This window comes from Lissotriton helveticus, chromosome 11 (assembly GCF_964261635.1).
Source record: "Lissotriton helveticus chromosome 11, aLisHel1.1, whole genome shotgun sequence".
Classification (NCBI taxonomy): domain Eukaryota; kingdom Metazoa; phylum Chordata; class Amphibia; order Caudata; family Salamandridae; genus Lissotriton; species Lissotriton helveticus.
In genome coordinates, this window is record NC_136072.1 from 1,056,889,471 (window position 1) to 1,056,914,533 (window position 25,063).

Genomic DNA, 25,063 nt, shown 5'->3' on the forward strand with positions numbered 1-25,063 from the left:
GATGCGCATGGGGAAGCTGCAAGGTCCCTGCCCTTGCCCTACCTGTAATGCCCTATAAATTCAGTATTTAGGGGCTCCCTGAACCTTCCTTCCTCAGACCCCGATACGAAAAGAAGAAAGAAGATCAAGAAGACGAAGACCCGCCGTGCAGCTACTAACAGGACGACATCTACTGACTTGGCCCCAGCCCCACCGGCCTGTCGACCCTGGAACCTGCTAAATCCCGGCGACTCCTGCGGACAGCAACCTTGGACAACCCAGAGGACCTGCCTGCCTTGACCCTCTAACAGAGGCTCTGCTCCAACAGCAACACCCCTGGTGCCAGCCAGGAACCGCGAATCCAGCCCACTCTGCACCCTCCAAGCCCGGCCTGTGTGATCCAAGACCAAGAGGGCGCCCCCCCGGCGACTGGGACCCGAAGACCAGTGCCCAAAGACCCTCCTCGACGACCCAGCCGATGCCTGCAGCCTCAGAACCCGGGCCCCCCACCAACCTCGACCAATGGAGGATAAGATTTCCCGACGCCCAAAGACACCCCCGCACCTGGCACCCCACGGCCCCCTGTGCCCTCCTTTGGGGTACTCGCCTCTTCTCCAAGATCCCAACTTGCCTCTCAAAGTAGTGGTGGCACCTGAATGCGCCCAACGGCTCAAAAGCACCCTGCACCCAGCCGCTCTAGTGCCGCTGGAAGTGCAACTACTACTCTACTTTACTTCCCCACTTGCCCTGAGTATGTGACCAGGAGCTCAGCTCCCACAACCGCGTGACCTGCTTGCTTGCAGCCACCAACCGAAGGCCCTCTCCCCTCCATTGGATTGCATTGGGCCTACTCATTCTGCACCCGGCTGCCCCAGTGCCGCTGAGGGTGTACCTACTGTACCTTCCCGACCCGGGGAGACCCCAGAGTCTAGGCCCAGAACCTTAACTTCACCAGTCGAGTACTCACCTGGAAACCGATAACTCACTTTCCTGCCATTGGATAACATTGACTGGTTTGACTTGAAAAATCTTGTGTGAAGTTTTGAAACTCTAATATATTCCTCTAAAATTCCGCCGAGTAACGAAATCTGAGTTACTCACCTGGAATCAGGAGAGGAGCCAGTACTGTACGATAACCTGAATTTTCTCCCATAGGAAACCATTGACTGTTTTTTCTCTGAAATTTCTTCTCTGTGTCTACTTTTGAAAATTGCAAATATTCTTTAAAAATCGTACCAAATACTGAAACGTAAATACTTACCCGTCTTAGTTAGAGACCCCCCAGTACTGAAACTAGGAGTCAAATTTTAAAATACCTTTTTATTCATTAAAAATCATTACATTAACTAAAACGTTTTTACTAAACGGTTTTCCGCTTAGATCCCGGGACTGAATCCAGGATCCAGTCCCAGTTACAAAAGTAATCTATAAAGTAAAGTAATCAGCTGCCTTTATGTAGAAAACCCCATTGAGCTCAATATTCGATTGTGTTTAGAATTGTGTTGCCTACTGCAACTACTGTACCTATTGTGTTTACAAAGTTTATTGCATCTTTGCAAAGTAATTACCTGCAAGTACTCACAATGAGAAAAGTAAATGTTTCTAACCGTTGGTTCTAAAAATAAAACTATATCTTTTGATATAAAAACAACTGGCTTAGAGTTTAGTTCTTGAGTGTGTGAAACCTTTTGATGACAGTGTGTACAAGAAATGCTTTACACTGCCCTCTGGTACTGCCTTACTGCTCGACGAAGCTACCACTTTGAGTGTAAGGTCAGACCTGACTTTAACCTCTGTTATACCTCTGGGGTTTGTGGACTCTATACACACACTGTACCTTACTTTGGTCCAGTATGTATAGAGCCACTTACTCATACACACTGATGCAACTGTGGGACTTAATGTAAAATGCACACAGAGGGCACCATAGAGATGCCCCCTGGAAATTAACCCACCACTAGTGTCCAGGCTGAGTGGCTGCTTCAGACGCCACCACCAGACGTTTCTGGACCTCTGGGTGGAGAGCCTGCTGCTCTCTGGGGCCTGAAACAATGCTAATCCTGGGATGAGGTGCCAAGCCTCCTCCCCCAGGATGGGCAGGGTTCACGCAGAGGAAGCTTCAAAGGCTTGCCACCTATGTGAACTTCCCCAGGCCACTTGCTGCATTCAGCAACTGGCTCCGACCCCTACTTTGGGCAAGAGAACCGGCGTGAAAAACAAGTGAGAATGAGATGTGTGCCCGCCTCTGCCAACTCCATCCCTCAGGTGGGGGAGGCAAGGTGAAGCACAACTCAGTCCCCGTCATCTTGCAGATGGGGGGGGGGGGCTCAGCCAACCAGGGTCAGGCTCATGCCACCCCCTCTCAATGGAGGGTTGCATAATAGTGGGTGTACCTACCCCAGGGAAGGGACCCATTGGTCCCTACCTTTTACCTACCCATAACGCCCCTAAATCTAGTATTTAGTGGCACCCCTGAACCTTGCTTCCTCAGACAAGAACCTGCAACAAAAAAAGGAAATAGACCAAACAGCCGTGCTGAAGCTTACAAGAGGAAAAAGCCAACTGTCTTGGTCCCAGACCTACCGGCCTGTCTTTACCTCGAACCCACTCGGCGAAATCCCAGTGTGTCCTGCAGCCAGCAACCTCGAAAACCCCGGAGACTCAGGACCTGCCTCAAGCCTGCAGCCTAAATTCGTAAGGTCCCCCCAACCGCGACCAGGAGGTGTTTTAAAAAGATCTGAACCCAAAAGGCACCCCTGCAGTAGACACCCCACGGTCCAAACAGACAGTGCCTAACCAAACCCTAGCTTCCCAACTTACCTCTCGAAGTGGTGGTCGCACTCAGAAGACCTTTGTCCACAAGCCTGCAGTGCCTTTGCAAACCGGAGGTTCCCCATTGCATACAACAGGGGGCCTGATGTCGAAACAGAACCATGCACCTGGCCACCCTAGAGCCGCTGAGGGTGCACCTTTGGTGCTACTTTGTTTCAGCATTTGCCCTGAGCTAAAGTCCAGGAGCTTTGCTCCCCCCAACCAAGTGGCCTGCTCGTCAGCAGCCACCAACCAGAGGACCCCTGTCCCCCATTGGATAACATTGGGCCTCAGCACCCAGCCACCCTAGTGTCGCTGAGGGTGTAATTAGAGTGCATCCTTGATCCATGGGGGACCCCCGAATCTACCCCCAGAACCTCAACTCCCACTACCAAATACTCACCTCAAAACCAATAACACTATTTTCCTCCACAGGATATCATTGACTATTTTTCTTGGCAAAGTTTTTAAGTGTGAAGTTAAAAACCTAAAGAAATTTTTTGAAATTGTACTGTAACAAAAACGATTTTAATTACTGGTTTCAGGAAAGGTCCCAGAGTAGTATCTAGATATACTACTGTGTGTAAGAAAAGTAATCCAAAAAGTAACAACTGGTATTATACTGAAAAGTTCATTCAAGTCTGTGTACTGTATTTAGAAAGTATTGCATTTCTCTGCAACCATACTGCAAATCAAAAAGTGCATATACTATTACAATTCAAACTGTTTACATACTGCATTCTACTGCAAAGTATGTATTGCTTACCTGTGCCAGGCTTGCGTGGTTCCATAAAGTAAAATGGCTAAAAGCATGTATTTATACAAATGGTCTGATGTTCAGTCTTTGAGTGTGTGAATTCATTTGCTGACTAAGTGTGTACAACAAATGCTTAACACTGTTCTGCGATACTGCGCAACCACACTACCACAAAGAGAGTAAAGTGATATCTAACTTTACCTCTACCTACCTTCTGGGTTCCACTGGACTCTGTGCACACTATACCTCACTTTGGTATAGTATATAGAGAGCCAGATTCCTCCACAATCGTAAGTCCTACTAGTTTTACTTGCCATAGCTGTGTTTTCAAAAGAAACCAAATGAAACCCGGTGTATGTTGTCATTGGACTGGTGTGACAGAAAATAATAGTATTGTGGAGAGATTTAACCAAAAAGTAAAAGTGCTCTGTTACACTGAACAGGTAGAACATTTCAGCATTTATAACTTTACCAAATATCCCATAGGGGCAATAAACTTACAAGCCGTACAACCAATCTGGTACTTAAAACGTTGAAATCCTTTCTAAAATGTTAGACACCATTTTTGTACATTTGTTTAAATCAATGATAACAAAAACATTACCACTCACCGACTTCGACTTCTGCTTTTAGTTAGGCTCTTGCTCCTACTTCGGAGCTTGCTCCGACTCCTATGCTTGTGCTTAGACCTGGATCTTGACCGGGATTTCACATACCGCTTTCTATCTCTGCTTCTTGATCGGGACTTCTTTCTGTCACGGCTTCTACTTTTACGACGTCTGAAATTATATCACATATTTAGTTAGTTTTCTGGGAAAGAGCTAAAAGGAGTACATTCTTTAGAAAGTGTTTTAATGTGTATTATTTATCTGAAAGCTATGTTTGTGAACACAGTTTACTTAGAGTGACCATAGCACTAGCACTTTGAGCTCATGATTCTAGGCTGTGAAGCCTGAGTAAATGGTTCAACCCACTTCCAGGCACAGTTCACACCTTGCTAGTCAGGCCCTTCCCATTCCTGTCTACGTTTGGAAACCTGCTCATGCAGGATAATTGCGACCAGAAAAGAGGGTTTGGTTTGGAGTGTGAACGATATGACTTGAGGCGCTGATGATCTAAGAATACAAATGTACCATTAGGATGGGTGAGAACACCCACCAAAAGGCAACACTGTGGAAGTATGGTAGAAAGCAGCATGTACAAATATAGTATACTTACTAGAGTGAGTAACACTATTACATCCTTACTATTTTGGTTAAAGGTATGAAATCAGTTGGGATACAGAGGACTGGGGATTTGGGTGAGAAAAGGAGTGAGGTGGTGATAATAAGTATTCTATTTAGTCACAAAACACAAGATTTTCTTTAGACTGTCTACCCGAAATGTGTGTTGGCCATAGAATGAAAATCCCATCAATAGTAGAAGCAGAGGGAGGAGCCAAGCTCGCGTCCGAGATTGCCGCGTTTTAGCTCGGCTCCGTTTACTTTCCCGTTTGAAACATAAATCCTGTCTTTATCCTGCCCCGGGAAGAAAATTTTTTGCTACGCTGTGGCTCTAAGGCGATTTACAGGCACTTACCGTCTGTTCCGGTTGTCTCTGGGTGCCGTGGATCCGGAACTGAGCCCTTGCTCGCTTCGGGGCCTCCGGAGCGGGCTGGCCTGGGTCTCCTCGGCGGCGCACGGACGGGGCGGAACGCTATGGCCGGCCCTTGATGGCGCAGTGGGCTCGGCCGACGAGGCGGTTGTGCAGATAGGCCGGTTGCGGCTTTCTGGCCTGGTCAGGCGGTCCCGCGGCCTGGGGTGGAGGCGCTGCCTTCCGTTGACGGGGCTGACCGTACATGTGGCTTGTCCCCCCTTTGTTCTCCGGTCCGGCCATTTTGAGTCCCTCCGCCCGGACTCGGAGAACGGGGCCGGTGGCATTGGGGAGCCGGCGATCCTCCTTCTTCTGGTGGCCCCCCTTCCTGCTCTGGACGTGCCTCTGCTGATGGTTGGCTGAATTCCGTTTGCCTTGCTGCGGCCCGGACGGGGGTCGAGGATCGCTGCGGCCCCGCCGGGCTTCCAAGATGGCGGCCGACCCTGTATATCTCAGCCGGGCCGAGATGGGCGGCGGTGGTCCACTGTCTGGCACGGAAGCCGGATACTGTAAAGGTGTTCCTACACTTGCCGACATCCTCGCCGCCCTACGCTCCTGGGGTGCTCCTGTGACCGCACCCACCGTTAACCTGGAAGAGGCTCGTTTCGCTGGGCCGTCTGAGCCCCCCCTGGCGTGTGCGGCTCCGTCGCTGCTGGGTGCGGCTGGAACTGTCCTGGAAATCTTGGGCCCGGTGGCTGCTGTTCCTGTGGATGTGCGGGGCTCCGCTACCCTCCATCGTGCTTTGCTCTCACCAGTGCTGTGGGTCGGTGGGCCGGGTCCTGTCCGGACCGGTCTCGATGGTTCTTCCTGTCCTTCGCCTCGAATGGCCGAACATAGATCCTGTGCTGACTCCGTTGGGTCGGCTTTCCTCCGATTATCTTCGGAACTGTGCCTGCATTGTGTACGATGGTCTCTGACTGTTCCGGATCATCCAGGTTGTACTCGAAACATCTTATGCGGATTGGCGTTTGACCTCCCTGTTATCTGCCTCCTGTTCCTCGTGGTCTGGTTCTTCGTGAGGCGGACTGCTACAGATTTGGAAAAACAAGGACAGGGATGAGACGAACTTGCCTTAGTGGACTGTTGTCTTGTAATGGTTGGATGATCGGCTTGTAACGGTATGACCATGTCGGCTTTTTGCCGTGTTCCTGGATTGTATCCTTAGAATTTTTGTCTTCCCGAGGGCTCTGATGTTTCGGACGGGAGGGTGGGAGCCGACGAATTCTGTCTTATGGCCCTCTCCCGTGTTCTTTCCTCCCTTATCCCTTCTTCTCCCCCCTTTTTGTCTTTATGGTTCTGTCTTGCTTTAGCTCTTCTATATTTCGGGTTCTGATTAGGGCGACAGGCACGCTGCTGGGGGGTAGGCCATAGCCTTCTGCAGGGGTGCAGGGTGGGCTTGCGGGGTGGGGTCTGTCATTTTGGGGGTTTTCCCCCCCCCATATTTCTCCCTTTTTTGGTTCTATGGCTCTTATGTGTTCTCTTTTTCGGGGCGCGGTCTCAGCATGTGTCCCCCTGGGGGGGGTTATTTTTGATGCACGGGCCTTCCGGTCTTATTGTGACTTTGGCTCACTACGTAGCTATGCTCCGGTTACCACTGGTTCCGTATACCGATCTGTGGTTTCCTGCTTTGTTTGCCATGGGGCGCATGCTTGAGGTGGCGTTCTTCTCTTTACCTTTTGTCCCTTTCTCCCTCTTTTTCCCCTCCCTTCCTCCCCCTTTCGTGGGGGGGTTTTTTCCTTTTCCCCTGGGTTGTGTGACGGAGGGCTTTCTATGATGAGCTTTTTTCAATTCTGTTTGTTATGATATGTTCCTGCTGTGGTGGGTGGGCGCTGAACGGCGGACGCCGCTGCTTCTTACGGCGGGACTCCCGTTCTGCCTTTATGATATGTATTTGTCATTGTTGATTTATCCTGTATATTATACTGCTGCTTGTTTGCGGCCCACCACGGCCCTCCGAGACTTACTTCCTGTCCTTATCGTTATTCCCGTTCCTGTATTAGAAAATCAACCTTCTCGTATCCTGCCCCTGCTGGTTGCTCTATGGCTTTTAGCCTTTACTTCCTGTATGGTCTGTTGTGATATTCTGTTTGCGCTTCTGTGCTGGCCCGTATTTGTGAGCCTTCTCTGTACAATAACAAAAATAAAAAAATAAAAAAATAGTAGAAGCAGAAAGCATGGAGGATAGGTCAGGTTGAATATGTTTCAACACTTTCTGATGATAGAACTTTCCCTAGATTTCTCATCTTTAAATGTTCCTCCCAGGCAGTCAGAAAAAAAGTTTTCAACAGCACCAAAACGATTCCAATGTGACTCAAGCTCACCAGATGAAATCAAAGTTAGGAGTGAGCAAAAATTTATTTTATAGCTAAATATAATTTGCCAGTATCAGGCATCACTTATTTTACCTGAGCACATATATTATGTAGAAATGTCTTGCAAATACTGTCAGAAGACACTTTCCAGCAGAAAAAGTCTCTTACCTAACCATTTTCTATGTGAACCAGCCTTCTGCTGGCATTTTATGTGACTAACACGAGATACGTGCTGGGGTAACAAAAAATAAGTTAAGTGAAATATACAATTGAAAACTTTCACAAATTTCGCTAGTGCAATTGACATTTCAGTTAGGCCTTTTCACATATCCATAAAGGTGCCACTGGAGTATGAAACTTAATTAGAAGTGTGACCGTTTCCCTATGACAGAGTTATACGAATACAAGATTTTCCAAGAGAAAGGAATGCGTTCATTGTTGCTAATTTAAGACAAGATGCCCTAGAGGGGTAGTGGGCAAAAAGCATGGGAGGCTGGCACTGAAACTCCAAAGATTGCACTGGGAGGAGATAGATATTCTGGAGTGTAAGGAGGACACTTAAGTGACATTTCTGTGCCCAGATATCAGAATGAGGGTTGAAACTAAGTGCTTAGATATCAAAGTGTACTTTAAAGTCTAAGATCCCTTCTGGTCGACCTTAAAGCTGGGAAACAGGGTTCGAGTCTGAGAACGGCCGTTAAACATCCTGTGATTCCGGGCAAATCACTTAATCTCCTAGTGCCCAACAAAATGAATGTGTCCATCAATGCAACTGGTGCTTATGTAATGCGCTCCGATACCTGTGGGTCTAGTTTGAACTATATAAAACTCCCAAAAATAAAAATGCTGCAAAAGCATCTTTGAAGTAGAGTAGTGCTTCTAATTTGAATTAGTCCCGGACAGAGAACATGCGACTGATTTATCTATCAGTGACAAACCATAACTGGATTCCTCTTCTGGATTTTTAGATTCGCCTCTTTAGGGGGTCTTTTAAGGTAGTTGCACCACTTTTTGTACGGCCCCTGTCCCTAGTTCAACATATTGTAAAGAGTCCAGGGGTTTCCTTATGAGTAGAGGCTTGCTATTGCTTAACACAAAAGGACTACAAGACATCTCAAGAAACACACTAATCAATCAATTAGGATTGTTGAAGCACACTTATTCACCTGTGAGGGTCTCAAGGCGCTGGGGTCCATTGAGTATAGGGGTTGTTTAAAGAGCTAGGTCGTGAGGTCCTTCCTGATCTGGGAAAGTGGGTGCTTGTCAGAGGTAGCGGGGGAGGTCTTTCCAGATATTGTCTGCGAGGAAGAGAAGAACTTTCCACTGTTCTGATCCAGTGGATAGGCTGATCGGAGGGTTCTTTTGGATGCATGGAAGGAGAGGTGACTGTTCCTATCCACCCACAAGGAACCCATGGACTCTTTGCAAGATATCTCATTTTGATATATCATATAGGGAGGCAGCTTTCTACAGACACCGACTGATTCTAAATGACTGAAGATGACCGTAGATGATTTCACAATGCCAAACTTGGCAAACACTGGTGGAAAATATGGGCTCTAAGATGGCGTGTGTGTGTGTGTGTGTATATAAAGCAGTCGCGGGTTACAAGGCATTTGTACCCTTTGTTTGTTTAATGTTTCCCCAGGACCACCAATACTAATGCACCCCTACTGGACAACCAAGTTGCTCCACTTGGGATCTTTACACTTTAGATAATGAGGGTGAAAATTAATGGCAGGAATGCTTACACCAGGACAATGTAGGCATAAGACACACTAGGGCAGTAAAGAGCTCTCAACATCAATTTCCAGTCAGTGAAATTCTAAGAAGTACTTAGTAACTTCTAAGAAGTATGTAATTTAAAAGTGAAAAGGTGTAAATTGTAAAAGTATGATTCATGAAAATAAATAGACAAAACATTTTGTGGCTGAAAACAACCCCCTAAATGTTACTACTGACCCAACGCTCCAAATATGCTGTAACATTAGCACCTTAGCAAATGTTATCCTCTGTGGCTAAACTATGGGTAACTTCTAGATTACTTAAATCTTTAAAATAACGGATTACAAAGTGATTATGAAGCGCCAGTCAAGAGATGCAAGACAAAGTGGGTGGGACAATGCAGCAATCGTGCTATAAAACACTATGGGTGTAGTTCTGGACAACTCCATGGGCAGAAGCATTAGCTGTAAAACTACCAGTACCAAAAATATAAAAGACACCAAACACACCATCTACCTCAATAGTGCTATTCAGGGTGCCTTTACAGCCTTGGTGTGCGCACGAATAGTGACCTAGGGTGCAGTTACACTGAGCCCACCCCCATCACAGTTCAGAAAAAACAAATCCAACTTTTTTTGGTGTCCAACGGGGCAGATGTAATATGGATCATCAACACCCATAAATAAGTTTCATGGAGGTGCTCAACTTCAGCATCATATAATTACATGCCACGGGTCGAAGTTCCAAAGCTTCACAATTTCCAAATGGAAGCTACACTTTGGGGGGACAGGATCCAACTAAGACTATAAATATCATCTATAGAATTGTACGGCCTAGAATGACTGTTACAAGGGATCCAGAAGTAGCATGCCTAACTAGAGAACCAAACTCAGACTCTACTAACGTATATTTGACCTGTCGGTGTAGTCTCTGTGTGTGGGGCTCTGTGTGTGTGCGCTCTGTGTGTGTGTGTGGGGGGGGGGGGCTGTGTGTGTGTGTGGGGGGGGGGGCTGTGTGTGTGTGTGTGTGTGTGTGTGGGGGCTCTCCGTGTGTGTGGGGGGCTCCGTGTGTGTGGGGGGCTCCGTGTGTGTGGGGGGCTCCGTGTGTGTGGGGGGCTCCGTGTGTGTGGGGGGCTCCGTGTGTGTGTGGGGGGCTCCGTGTGTGTGTGGGGGGCTCCGTGTGTGTGTGGGGGGCTCCGTGTGTGTGTGTGGGGGGGGGCGGCTCTGTGTGTGTGTGTGTGTGTGGGGGGCTCTCTGTATGTGTGGGGTTGCAAATGCAATAGGTCTCGCATTCGCGAGAGATTAAGCTATTGACATTGTAAATGACAATGCCATTTATTTATCGGTTTTCAAAACCAACACATAAATAAAAATGTTGTCATATACAATGCCAATAGCTCTAACTTTGGCAAAGGCGAGACCGTTGCATTGTAAATGCTTGTTCATCTTTTAATCCCTTTCCTCCGGTCTCAGCTTTCTGGCGAGGAGGGTGGGTTCGCTAGTGAATCCAGAAAGTCACACCGACAGATCAGAAACCATACATTTTGCAGCGTGAATCTTTCTGGATTCACTAGCGAACCCACCCTCCTGTGCATAGACTCTGTAGCGGTTGGTCCTTATTGTGGTGGCTGAGTGGAAGATGAGCACTGGTTACTGAATATGTGTTTTAAGACCACCTGTCCCACTTGCGCTTCTTTGTTCATTTGGATATCTACACAGTAGAGCTTAGTGAACGTGTGCACTGAAGACCATGTTGCAGCAAATGTCTTGAATTAGTGTGTTAGCTAGAAACACAATTGTTGCTCCTTTCTTCCTTGTTGAGTGAGCATGAGCTGCTCCTTGTAACAGTTGCCCTGCTTGTTTTTGGCATAGTTGTATGGTTTGTGCAATCCACCATGCAATGGTATTTTTGGTAACTGGTCGTCCCAAAAAACTGCAGGCAAAGTAGACAAAGAGTTGCTTTGTCTTTCTGCACTCCTTTGTCCTTTAAATATAGAGCATCACAGCCCTTCTGGCGTCCAGTGTGTGCAGCGCCCTTTCTGTGCTGTGCTAGTGGTTGGTTTTTGGAAAAAACTAGGTATTTGGATTGTTTGGTTGATGTGGAACCACGACCTTCGGCATTAAGTGTGGGTCCGTTCTCAAAACAATCCTACTACTGTGTATCTGCAGGTAGGGCTCTTGAAGTGTTAGCACCTGCAACGCACTTACTCTTCGTAGTGATGCGATAGCCACTGAGAAGGCAGTCTTCAGCGTGAGCATGTGCAGTGTAGCCTTGTGAATCGGCTCAAATGGTGCCTTCATCAATTGAGTGATCACTACGTTGAGGTTCCTGCTGGTGCTGGCATTCTGTTTGGAGGAGCTATTCTCTTTGCTCCTTCTAGAAATCTTTTTACGACTTGGGAGGTGAAGAAACTTTTCCCCGTTTCTCCTCTTGTGTAAGCCACTATCGCTGCTAAGTGTACCCTTAGAGAGGGGGGGCGTGGTCTGCAGCCTAAGATGGTGGTCGCATATGTGACGAGCTCCGGGCCTGGAATTTCTATTCGAGAAATTATCCTTAACTCCCTACCTTGTCAGACGGTAGAAAGGGAGCAGCTGCCAATCCCAGACAGCGGGGCTGCCTTGACGGCGGTTTCTGGCCATCTGTAGGGCCCCTGAAGCGGTCCTGGTAGGGGCGGCGATTCCTGGCCTTCCATAGGCATGCTGTGAATCAGGAGCTGCGGCATATCCTGAGGCTTGGAGGGGCTGCGGGCGCCAGAGCCTGGCGCCGGCGCCCACGTCGAGTCCCCGGCTCTGGGCACAGACGGCGTCATACCTGCTGTGTCCCCTGAGTAGTGCTCTGCCCGGGCGTACTGGGTCAAACGCCCAAACATCGTTCGACCAAACCGTGATAATAAAGTGAACATACTGCACATTCAACCCGTGCTACACCCTTTGGGGGAAGGTCGCTAACACCATCAACAGTCGCACATGTGCAATGAGGCACTCCGAAAAGCACCCAGAACGAGCACCGGGCCCGGGAACTTAACCATCTGTTCCCACCATGCCATGAGGACTTTGGTGGGATCACGTAGGGAAGTGATTAGGGACATTACTGACCTAGAGGGGGAATTGCAGGCCTTGGAGGTGGTGGCTCAAAGGAGTGAGGACGGCGCAGAGCCGCTTCAGTCCGCCAGGATTAAGTATGCGGAGTTGTTAGAGCGATTGAGTCTGTTTGATTTTGATACTTACACACTGCGAACACACTCCGAGGCGGATAGGGAAGGTACATTATGGGCAAGACTGATGCAACCAACGATGAGTCCTACCCTTGTTTTAGCTATAAACATGGGTTGATAATGTACTTGTTACGTCTCGGGGGGAGATTAATGCGGCGTTTCAGGAATATTATGCTCAGTTGTACACTGCCCCATGTTTAGATTTATTGGCTTCCACTTTTTCCTTTTTGGGTGAGGTCCAGCTTCCCACTGTTTCTGATTCAATGGCCAAGGAGTTGGCTGCTCCGATTACTGCTGCAGGAATTCGGATGACACTAAAGGCGTTAGCCCGCAACAAGACACCAGGCTCCGATGGCTTGCCTGTGGAGTTTTATTCCACATTTGCCAATAAGTTGATTCCGAGGTTGTTGCAAACTCTATACTACTCCCCTAGAGAGTAGGGTCTTGCCTCTTACTACCAGGGAGGCGATAGTCACGTCCTTATTGAAACCGGGCAAGGTACCAACTGATCTTTTATCTTATAGACCACTTTCTATTCTGAATACAGAATACAAGGTGCTGAGTAAGGTATTGGCGTCATGACTCCTTCCACGCCTTCCCCGTTTGATCCATACGGACCAATGTGGATCCGTACCCCAACGCAGTACCTCTTTGAATATCTGTCGGCTCCATGCCTTAATACACGCGGCGTCCGCCTCTTCCCCTCTTGCTGGTTGCTGTCTTTAGACGTGCGTCAGGCTCTTGATACTCTCAGCTGGCCGTATATACTTGTAGTGCTGTCTAAATTTGGCCTGCCCCAGTCGTATTGTGCATGGATTAAATTGTTGTATACTAGTCCCACGGCGCGCGCTAAGACGGGTAGGACCATCTCTTATTTAATATCCCGGGGTACACGCCAGGGCTGCCCCTTATCCCCCATGCTTTTTTGTGTTGGCCCTTGAGCCTCTTGCACAGTACCTGCGTCAGATTATGATCCCTTATGGCATACAGTTGCATGGGGTGATACATTCAGTATCCTTATACGTGGATGACATGCGGTTATATTTTCACGATTTAGAAGTTGATAAACGCGAGATAGCTGCTGCCTTTTATAGAGTCGGGGAAATTTCTGGCTTGCCTCTTAATGCTTCTAAACCGGTGGCCTTCGCCTTCTATAATACTTCTGCGACTCCTACTCTACAATTTGGTCAAATGCACTTCCGAGTTGAGCCTGTCACTTTTAAATACTTCTGGGGTTAATATTTATAGATCGAACGCTGATACTATAGACGGTAATGTAGTACGCACCATCAACTCGTTGCGCTCCCAGATTGCCTTTTGGAATTCGTTGCCACCGACTGTGGCAAGCCGCTTGGGGGTGTCGAAAATGGTTATGCTACCCTGCCTCCTTTATTACTTCATGTATTTGCCAGTGGTCCTGCAGGCTTGGATTTTTTAAGTGACTGACACGTTATTAACATCTCTGATATAGGGGGCGAGCAGACATCGGTTGGCGCGGTCTAAACTGCAGCTACCTAGTACAGCGGGGGGCATAGGGGTGCCTGATTTTAAGACGTATTGTATAGTGGGACAGTTACAGTGGATGGCATATAGGTTAGCCAGTAAGAATTTATTCCTTGGGTTGTTTGAGACGTGGGTTTCTTCAGTCCCAGCTCTGTCCGGGTGCGCGGAAAATGCGTGATCCTCCATACTCGTTGCATGTTGCATTGCATTATTGGGCACAGACCAAGAGGTTGGCTTGGTTGCCATTTCCGTACGCCCCAATTATAGGGGTGGACTCGGGAGGGGGTGGGGACAGTCGGGGATTTATTTCTCGAGGGCCACTTGATGCCCCATGACTAGTTTATACGAGCTAACTCGCTGCCTGACACCAGGTTTCTCAATTACGCAGCTGTAGTGCGTTTCATACGAACATTTTGGTATACAGATCAAACGGAACCCACAACTTTTCAATTACTGAGATGACTACACATTATGGGACATGGCCGACACTTGGTGCGCTGCCTTTACAGAGTCTTGAGAGAACATGCGCATGTTCCACTAATACATCTTGGGCAGAAGTGGGACGTGACCTTGGGGTGGGAGAGAATGGGCCCAGATGCTAGAACATCCCCGGCGAGTCTCTCGGAATTGTCGTTTAAAAACAATTCAGTTATTTGTACTACATAAAGCATACCTTGCCCCAGCTACGATACAGAAAATGTTTCCCACGACGGCCGCGGTATGTCCGCGGTGTAGGATGCAGGACGCTGATTTTTTTCATATGATATGATCCTGTCGGGTGCTGCGGGGGTTTTGGTCAAACGTTGTCCTGGGGTTAGAGGTGTTGACCAAGTGTGCGCCGTGGGACTCAATCGAGGCCTGCCTTTTGGGACTATTCCCCCCCCTCCCTAAGAAGGCTAAATTGCTACGCAGATTTGCAGGGTTGGCTCTGATATTGGCAAAACGTATGATAACACGACGCTGGAAGTCTACTCTAACGCCGCAAGTGGGCGTTTGGCGTGAAGAAGTGGGCAGATGGGCGGTTGCAGAAAGGGAGGCTTTACTCCATGAATACAGGGGAAAGTGACAGATTTCGCTGGACTGGGCGCACCTAGTGGAACAATTCAAGGCTATGGAAAATATTGAGCCTTCGGGTTCGCAATACAGTAGACGGGACAGTGGTGAAGTAGTATAGGAGCTGGCGGATTCATGCTTACCAACGCTCTACCTGTGGTCCTCCCTTCTGCTTCCTTATCCCCGGCCGTTACTTTGTCCCTGCCCACTTGGGTCTCACCTTCTCCTTGCTCCTCTCTATATTTCTCTCCCCTCTCCTGCTCTCACCCCCCCCCCCCCCCCGGTACACGCCCCCCGCCTCCCCCCCTTCCCGGGGTTCTCAGACCGGATACGCACTGGACGCAGGAACATCAGCGAGGTGTGTAGTCTGTGTAGCGGCACTGAAGTGGTTTGTTGGGGTATTGTTTGGGGAGGGTTAGTTTGGGAGGGGCATGTAATGGCTACTGCACAAGATACCACTTATTAGAATTGCTGTCTGGATATACGGTTTGTACATTTATACTGCGAGTCATGCTGTATTTTCTGTAAGATGCATGTATGCCTTATCTTAGCATGCGGCCAGGATCTGGGCCGCCTTGCTAATATGCAAGGTCTTCAAAATGCTTATGATTTACTGTATACTCCGGTGAATTATTTGCAAAGCTCAATAAAAATATTTTCATAAAAATTATAAAGTGTACCCGTAGAGATGTGTAGCTTAAATTACTTTGCAGTAGATGTGTTAAGTATTTTAGTACTGTTGACTCCTTTGTAATTTTCCTTTGCAGTTTCTCCCTATTGCACCATTCGGAGAATCTTTTCCAAATTGCTATGTAGCATTTCCTTGTGGTAGGTCTTCCAGCCTCCCTGAGCACTGTCATTGTGCTTGACGGTAGTTTGAGGTGTGCAAACTCTAGGTCCTCAGGAGCCATGTCGCTAGGCTGAGGCTCTCTGGCTCTGGGAGTAGAGCACCCTTCCGTTCTGCAGTTTACAGGTCCCTTCTTTTGTGGAATCTGTGTGCTGGTGCATGTGCCATCTCTACTATTTGTGAGAACCATGACTGTCTGGCCCACTGAGGTGCCATTAGTATCAGCAACATGTTGCTGATCCTGCATTTGCTGAGTACCCGGTGTAAAGCGTATGAAAATGTCTTTGACCAACTTATCCATAGCGCATTCCCTACAGATTGTGTTCCTCCTCAGTTGTTGCTGCAGAACATGGTTGTGGTGTTGTCTGTTTGGATGATGTGCTTGACCGCATCCTGCTGCAAGCATAGCCCCCTCACCTTCAGCTTGTTCATGTGCGCGCCCTATCCCTGCTGGGCGGAGTCCGTTGTGATGGTCACTTGGAGTTGGTTGTGTGAATGGTTTCCACTGTGATAGGTTTTCTTTGTTCCACCACGCTATTTCCTGATGCACTGCGTGTGTGACAACCACTAAATCTTTCAAACTCCCTGTTGCCTATGACCATTGCTGCTGTAACCATTCCTGGAATGGTCTCATGTGTAGTTGAATATTTTGGACTAGGTGGATGCATTAAGTCATCATTCCCAGCTTGCTCACCGTCCTTACGGTCAGAACTTGCCCACTACAGTAATGACGTGTTTCCTTCAGTATCGCCAATGTTCTCTTCCTGCTGGGGAACACACTGGCCTGTATGGGGTCTATCTCCGCCCCATAGAATATCTTGATTTGCTCCAGTTATTTTGACGATTTTTCCCAATGGATTGAGAAACCCAGTTGTGTCAGTGTTCGTATGACCTGCTGGATGTGTTGGTTGCATTGGCTGTACGAACTTACCTTTACGAGCCAGTCGTCGAGGTAGGGGTATACATGTAGGGTATTCCTTGCCTTCATAGGCGTGCTGCGACAGCTGGTAGGCATTTTGTAGACACCCCATGTGCGGATTTGAGTCCGAATGCCAGTACTGTGAACGCGTACCGTCCTTTAAATCTATAGTTGCCATGTAATCCCCTTGTATTTGTGGTATTACCTCTTGTAGGGAAGTCATTTTGAATCTTTGAGTCTTTATACATTTGTTCAAGAACCTTAGATCTAGGATAGGTCTTGGTGTTTCGTCCACCTTTGGCTTGAGATAGTAAGTTGAGTAGACCCCTTTGTTCCTCTGGTTGTCCGGCACTATCTCTATCGCCTCCTTGCTGAGCATTTGTTGCGCCTCTAGTCGCAAGAGCGAGAGTTCCTTTGCTGAGTGTGCCTTGCTTCTTGGTTTTCTGCTTGGAGGTTGTTTCTCTAGCTCTATACAGTATCCATATTGAATCCTATTTAGTATCCATTTGTCTGTTGTGACCTTCCTCCACACCTGGATGAAGTCTTATTCTGCCCCCTACTGGTGTTGTGTGTTCAAGGTACTGTTTGTCGTGGAACATCCGGTTGCTGCTTTTTCTTATGTCTTTGTGCCCACCCTGAGGTGTTGCTAGAGTGGGCATTAGCTTCATGGTGAAGTCACTTAGAGGGAGGATGTTGGCCTCCTCTTCGTGTCTGTCCTCGTCCGTTTGCGTGCTCTCGAAAAGGCCGGCCCGGGGCTGGTACTGCCAGTTCTGCTGCTGCTGTTGGCCTTGGTTGTTCCCTTGATAGCCATGCTAGAACGTTTGGTGCGATGTGGTAGGCACGTTGCCCCCCACCACCTGGTCTTCTTGTGGGTGTACCCCTTCTCATCCCTCTGAACTGCAGCGCTCTCATGGACCTTGCTGTCTCGTCCTTCTTGAGCTGCGTTAACTTGCCGTCAACTGGTGTGCCAAACAGTTGCTCTCTGTTCAAAGGTGTGTTCAGGATGTTGTCTGGAGGTAGTCCGGCATTAGTGGGAACAGTGGCCCTTTTCCTAGCCGTTGCTGTGATTATGGAATCGGCTGGTACTGACCCTTGGATGTATGCAGGGTCCTTTGAGGAATGTCTATACTTCTTCTCCGTTCTTGGAGTCACAGTTTTGCATACTGCTGTTTTTTTAAAGGCATCTCTTCCTAGGTCCAGCAAACTAGGGAGCATTGACAGATACTGACCCCTAGTTTGTTGAGGCAGTAGAGTTTCCAGGAGAAAACACGCTTTGGGCTTTTCCTCCTCCATCTTTACCCCGTACATCTGTGTAGCCTTTTGGACGACCATATTGTAGATCCCCATGTCGTCTGGCAGTGAAGGCCTCGATGGGTGTGTGTCTACCCCTTCTTCCGGCGATTCGGCGTCAAAATCATGCCATTCCAAGTCTTGTGAGTCCAAGGATGTCGAGTCCCGGTAGGACTGATGATCCTTGTTGCCTTCGCCCTCGAAATAATAGACTTCCTCCTCGTGTTCCTCGACCGGTTTGGCGTTTTCGGAGGTTCGGCGTCCTCGTCGTCTCTTTCGACTTAGAGCGCAGGTTTCGGCTGGATGGTGTATTGGTGCATCTTTTCGCCGGAATCCTTTTAGAAGGATCCGCTCAGGTGACTGTCCTTGGTTGCTGTTGCCTTCGTCGAGTGTTTTGGCGGCATACTGCCTTGGAGGACTTTGCTTCACTCCTACGAGTGTCGCTCGGGGCTTTAGCTTCATCCTTTCGAGTGTCGGTCGAGTGTCTAGGGGTAGACTACTCCCTTACCTCCTTCGTCTTCTTATGGACCTAGACAACCGTGCAGTCCTCTGGTCCTTCGGCGAGGTGGTCTTCCTCTCCACTGGAGGCCCAAGTCTCGGAGCGACGGGGGTGGCCCCTGCCCCTGCATGGTGTGGTTCGCCCTTCTCGGTCTCACTCTTACCCTGAGGGTCTTGGGTGTGAACGCCGAGCAAGTGCTGCAGTCCTCGCTGTTCTGGTCGAGCGGCAGGCAGAGGTCGCAGACTGGATGCTGGTCCTTCTGGGTGTATTTGTAGTGGCAATTGGTGCAAAACTATAAAGGTATTTTGTCCATTCCAGCGCTCAGGGAGCCCCCTGCGAGTGCATTCTCCGTTGAATGTTGAGATCTCGGTCGAAAACTTTCTCCCACATCGTCCCGGTTACCTGACCTGAAGTCTGGTGTAGCTGAAACTTTGATTGTTGTCGATTTTCTTTTTTCCTTTTCTTTGATTCCCCTTCCAAAAACTCTGGAACTCCTCGGTAACGATCCAGACCCAACAGTGGAAAAAAGAATCTGATGGAGACCAAAGGTGGGAGCTTCCGGAGGAAGCACATCGACGCCACGAAGGACACCAAATCGTGGTATTTAGACACCCACCTGGGCCACACACAAAAAAAAAAAAAAAAAAAGAGCAAAAAAGACGACCATTCCGGACCCAACCACTAGATGGCGGAATAATGCACAGCATAGTGAATCCAGAAAGGTTCACGCTGCAAAACTGACCCTGCTGGAAACTGGATGTGACATGTACAAGTCTTTTAAGGGTCCTGGATGGATCAGCAGACGCAGAGGGTTGTTTCTCCGCAGACCGATGATTACTTCCAGAGTCATTATATCAGGAGTCCTGTTACATTGTGGTATTTTATTTTGCAGGAAAGTTTACAAATATATATACCCAAATGAGCGCAGGTAGGGCTTGAGCCTAGGAGCAGAAAGGGTGTAGGAGGGTGGGAATTTACCGGCAAGCAGGGAGGGAAAAGGGGTGGGAGGTTAGTCCATTAGCCCGGGACAGACTTGCATACGATGAGCCCATGAGCAGGGAGGGGTGGGTAACGAGCCCGGGAGGGTGCAGGTAGCGAGCCCAGGAGCAGGGAGGGGACAAGGATGGAGGACAGGCTAAAAGCACAGAGGCCGAGAGTGGAAGTAGGCTAAAAGCCTGGGGGTCAGGAGGCAGGACCAGGATTAAGTCCGGAGCAGGAAGGAAGGACAGACGTAAGGCCAGAAGAGCATCTAGCCAACAGCTGGGGAGGAAAGGAAGTAATAACATATCAATGCTAACATTCTCCTGCAAAACTAATAGTCTGGTTGCAGATCACGATGTAGCTCGGAAAAGGTTACCTTACGCATTGTAGATTATGTCCTCATGACCACAGAGAAAGACGACCCTGCCTCTAGATACTGCTACTTTTTAGCTAGGTTTGAATTAGAGAAGCACCATATACATTCATATGGGGCAAGGTGGGGGACTAAGCTCAACAGCAGGAAACAGGGAGGGCATACGCCCGACAGGGGATAAAGGAAATGTATCGGAAAGAGAGAGTGGGCTTACGCTCTTAATGGGGACAACTAGCCTAACAAATAGAGAGGGGCATAAGCCTGGAAGTTAGAGCAAGATGGGCATAAGCCCTTAAAAAGGAAGGGAGGGAAGCAAAGAACATAAGCCTTAGGGAGACAGGGAGGGGGTAATAAACCCAGAGACGAGAGGGAAGAGCATTAGTCCAGAAGAAGACAGGGAGGGAGGTGACCAAAGCCCAGGAAGGGGAAGGGCCAGAAAAGGGAGGGAACGGAGCAGGGAGCAAGAACCGATGAGAGAGAAGAAGAGGGAAAAGCAAGGACTAGGTCTAGAAATGGACCAGAAGGGGGAACCTAAGCTGGGCAAAGGGGTTGGCGAGACAATAAGCAAAGAAGAGGGGGGCATAAGATCAACATTAACGGAAGGAGAGATGGTTGAGTGTGTGACAAAGTGATGGGCATAAGACAGAGAAGGTGGGAGGGGGAGTTAATAAGCCTATCAGAGGCTAGTCATAAGCCCAACAGAGAGGAGCACAGGTACAAAACCAGAAGAGTAGGGTGGAGATATGTGGTGGGACAGTATAAGTCAACCAGTGTGGAGAAAGTCAGTCAACCGGCAGAGATGGAGAGGAGGCCTGAAGCAGGCCAGAGAGGGAAAGGAGAGAGGATTAGAGGCAGAAGAGAGAAGAGCTTAAGACAGATATAGCCTTCAGTTGTGGCATGACAGAATGGGGATCTTAAACACTGCAGACTGAAGAGGAGAAAAGAAGTGAAGCAGGGGGGTGGAAGAAACCTTGCCTGGAAAGCAGGAAGTGGGAAGGGAGGGCACATGACTGGCAAGGGGATGCCCGGCCAGAAAGGGAGGACAGTTTTCTTTTAGAAAAAACTCAGAACCCTGAATATGGCTAAAGGCACACCTAAGTACTGCTACATGAAAGGGATCAGAACAGATGTATTATCCAATTCTCTCACAGACATCAATTTGTGCAGTTCCTGACAAATATTTTTTTCTTTATCAGTTACATTTCTACTAAAAACAATCACAGCTACTTAATGAACTGATATACAATGCTGAACACAAAACCGAAAAGGCATACTTCAAATAAAAAGTAGTAACTTCATTGAGCTATGTACAGATCCACACAAGGATTCTTACTTTTCATGAGAGCGTGATCTTGAACTACTTCTGCATCGAGAGGATTTTTTCTCCTTGCGCTTATGCCTCTCCTCTCCATTTTCGGAAGAACTTAATCTCTCTCTTCCTTTTTCAGATAAATGTTCTCTCTCATCGTAGTCCTCAGACTTGTGTTTTTTAGAATATTTCTCGCGTCTTCTTGCCTGTTTTAAGAAGAATGTGGTTCTTTCAGGAAAATAGTGCAACAAAAAGAGTTAGTATGGGCATCAACAAATAAGAATGATATGTTGTGAAGAACATTAGTAACCTTGGGGGTGAAGTTCAGAGATGCCAATGTTTCACAACACCATTTCTCCAGTGAGGTAGTTGCACATATCAAAAGGAGTAGAATGGAAAGAAAAACTTGCAAACTGCAATGGAGTTTGAAAGAATAAAGGAAATGATGTTTATTTACACTAAAAGTTTACTTCCCAATATAGCACAGACATTGCAACTAAAAAAAACTGGTGCCTAGTCCACTCTTAAGGCACTTAAATGCCCAGGATTGAAAACTCATTTCTCAGAGTAATCATAAAAAATGGCAAGTTTTAGACGCCTTGCATGCAGTTTCATACAAATGTGCTTGGAATCTGGAATCCACCTTGAGGAAGCAATAGAATTCACTGGAGAATACAGACAAGATTGCCCTCCCGAAAATTCCTTCAGCTAATGGCTTTCCTTTTGATTAAATTTAAACTAAAGCAGACACTCAAATGTATGAAAGAAAAATATACTTTCAAAAAAAGGACGTGCTACAGGTTAAAAGCAAAACAACAAAAATTCAAATGACGTGCCTTTGCACCATAAATTCCCTTAATTAGATTATAACTAATATCCTTTTTGTCTGCTATTTTACTATGTAATAAAATGTAGCTCAAACGATGCATAAATGCCCTACAATTCGACATTTACAACCGTTGTATGTTACACTTTTAGGGTAGATTACCGGCTCAAAATATTTTATAAGCAAATTTGAACAACGCTACTGATTCTTAACATTTGCAATCAGATGCAGTGCTTTAAATTCGTAACTTTTTAGAGTTTTTAGAACAAAGTACCTCTTATGGTTACTTAAGTAACTTTGTGATAACGTTTTAAACTTTTATTGTGGTTCAAGAACTGGATAGGTTTCCTTTCCTCGGTTAGAGAAATTCTGCTATTAACCATTTCATTTACTTTGTCAATACATGGATTCGTGTTTTTCCCCGTTCCCCTACGAGGCTTCGAGTTCTGCTCCAGCGAGTCCGTGATTTGTCACATTCATTTCCGAATGATGCAACCGTTTCAACACACTTTTGATGGATTACCTACACTAAATGAAATTGTTCCAATAATCAAGCATATTAAGCAGACAAAAGGAATGGGTGAAACGCTTCTAAAATTAGGCAGAGTCGGGGAGAATACAACTAGGAATCGTGAAGTAAACAACATGCAATACCTCGAATCCAACACGAAGTGGCAGTGAAGTGTAGAGCACGTGATCTACAACTACAAAAACGCATGCTGGAAACCTGGAAATTCACGGTGATTAACAGGTAGACTGCTAAATAGACCCTCATTTAGATATTTTTTTAAGCAAACATGTTTTATTATCATGGTCTATACCTGATAACCAGCTGCTTGCCTGTGCTAAAGCGATTGCTAAAGTGTGACACCCCCTACATCGGCCATGACTTGACTTGGCTTTAGGGCCCAAACCTCCCCGACTTCTGTTTGAGGAGCTATACATCCTCCTGAAGTCATGGCAATTGGAGGAAACTGTTATGTTTGAATTCTCTTATTAGACTGCAAAAGCACGAATATGTTTATAAGGAAGGAGAAAATGAAGGTGGGAAAGCATACAACTAACTGAACGTTATTGTTGGGAGCCCAGGGTAAATGGAGGCGGGCAAAATACTTAACGCAAATCTACAACGCCCACCCTAAAGTCACCTTCAAAGCATTGTGCAGTAGTCAGTTTTAACACATCTCACCAAAAGAATTTTAAATATTGCCTGCAGGGACAGATCAGTACACTTGTACCAATGTTCTTTTATATAACTTTGCCAGATATAGTTTTACAAATGCACAATTTCAACAGAAAATGGTAAACTTTTTACATATACCCATCATCTGATTTAAGCTATCCACCCATCATCTGATTTAGGCTCCAAGTAACAGGTTCACAGAAGGAGGAATACAATTTCAAGTTTATTGGTCTTACTTAAATAAGCATTGACGTGCATCAAAAAGTATATTCTGTCACCTGCACAGAAAACACAAATATTTTAAATTTCGAACAACTTAAAAGCTCCTTTACTTCTACCCGGATCTGTTTAGCAACTGCAGACAACAGCTGTTCCAATGTAAGCCTGCAAGAGCATATCCAGAAACAGAGTGCCTGGCAGATATTAAAATGCTGTCCCTCCTTAGTACGCATTACTTTACTCCGATTGTTTGATTTTCAATTTGTGAGCACTATTTTGTTACAGGCTTTGTTAGCTGGTGTTGCAGACATGACATCTACCAACCACCACAACTTCCCCGAACACAATGTATTTGTCGGCACGGTACCCAAGGAGTTCACAGCATTTTTTTAATTATTATTAGCAGCTACTGTTGCGGCAGAACAGCTCAAAACTTTAGCGAGCGTATTTCCACGAGCAGAAGTGTCACAATAGCTACGGACCCCACAGCATTAAATAATCATAATATTTTGCTACTGTTGCAGGCAGAACAGCTTTTATGGAAAGCGAGATGCTAAATAAACAACATTGCTTGCGTTTTAAAAATGCACCAAACAAAAGTCACACTTCCAATAAAGACAAATGGAAACGTGTGCTTTGCTGCAAGCTTCCTCTTTATAATTACATTAAGAATGTAGTACCATATGTGGGTAATAGAGGTCTGTTTTTAATTCCATACGGCCAGCTAGGAACAGCCTGTGGTACTGCACCCTTTCTGTGCTTAGTGGATTTTGTTTTTATTATTTATGCTACTGCTGGGATATATATAGTGACAAAAAATAAATCTAATAAACATTATCATTGGCAACGCCAATAGCACAAACTTTCACTAATTCCAGACCTATTGCATTCCAAATGCTTGCTTTCTTTTTTGGTTAAATTATCAAGTTCAACCAAGCCAATCTCCTTGAGTTTTCAAATATCAAGTTAAAAAAACAACTTCATTAACTAGTTACAACATGAAAACTCTGGTCCAAGGATCTGGTTGGGCGGAAGCTGTGATCAAGGGAGAGATCCTGTACACATACATGCACACTCATGGAGTGCTTGAAGAAAAAGAAAGTAGCTCCCTAAATGTGAGCAGTGGAAGGAAACAAGTCATATAATCAAAAGGATGGTATAAAAACGTTATTCTCCAGGCGAGGGACAATGACAAGAAGAGGAATGTAAGCTATCAAACAAACGAGTGACAATAAAGCCAACCAACGGTAAGCAGTGGTCAGGCTCTCAGTACAAAGTTTTTGGTATGGTCCATTAGACGTTTCTCGTCTACAGGCAGCCAAAAGAGGTCTAAAAGGCGATATTTAACAACAAAACAGGAAGTGGTGCACATATGTACCACCTTTTAATATAAGAAGTCTTGCAGATAGATGCATAAGCCAAAGACAACTAATTGGTGCATATCCTTAATCTAGTCAAGCTAGTGCTCCAAACACCTTCCATATCGAGGTTTCCTTTTTTTGAGGGGGGGGGGGGGGGGGGGCGCAAAATAGTTTGGTCAATGCAAAAGATACAGATGACCAGAGGGAGAAAAGAGGCAAAAGTTCTTAGGGAAACAGTACTGAGGGGATTCGAATAGAGTAAGGTTCGGG

At 46.9% G+C, this 25,063-nt stretch overlaps 1 protein-coding gene across 1 annotated transcript in view; it reads right to left on the minus strand.

The window, feature by feature from the left end:
- Positions 1 to 25,063, minus strand: part of RSRC2 (arginine and serine rich coiled-coil 2) — a 266,569-nt gene that overhangs the window by 211,081 nt on the left and 30,425 nt on the right. Inside the window, exons 4-5 of the mRNA XM_078667575.1 lie at positions 21,229 to 21,410; positions 4,159 to 4,326 (exon numbers count right to left, since the gene is read on the minus strand). Coding sequence (XP_078523701.1) covers positions 4,159 to 4,326; positions 21,229 to 21,410 — 350 coding nt within the window. The remainder of the gene's footprint in view (positions 1 to 4,158; positions 4,327 to 21,228; positions 21,411 to 25,063) is intronic.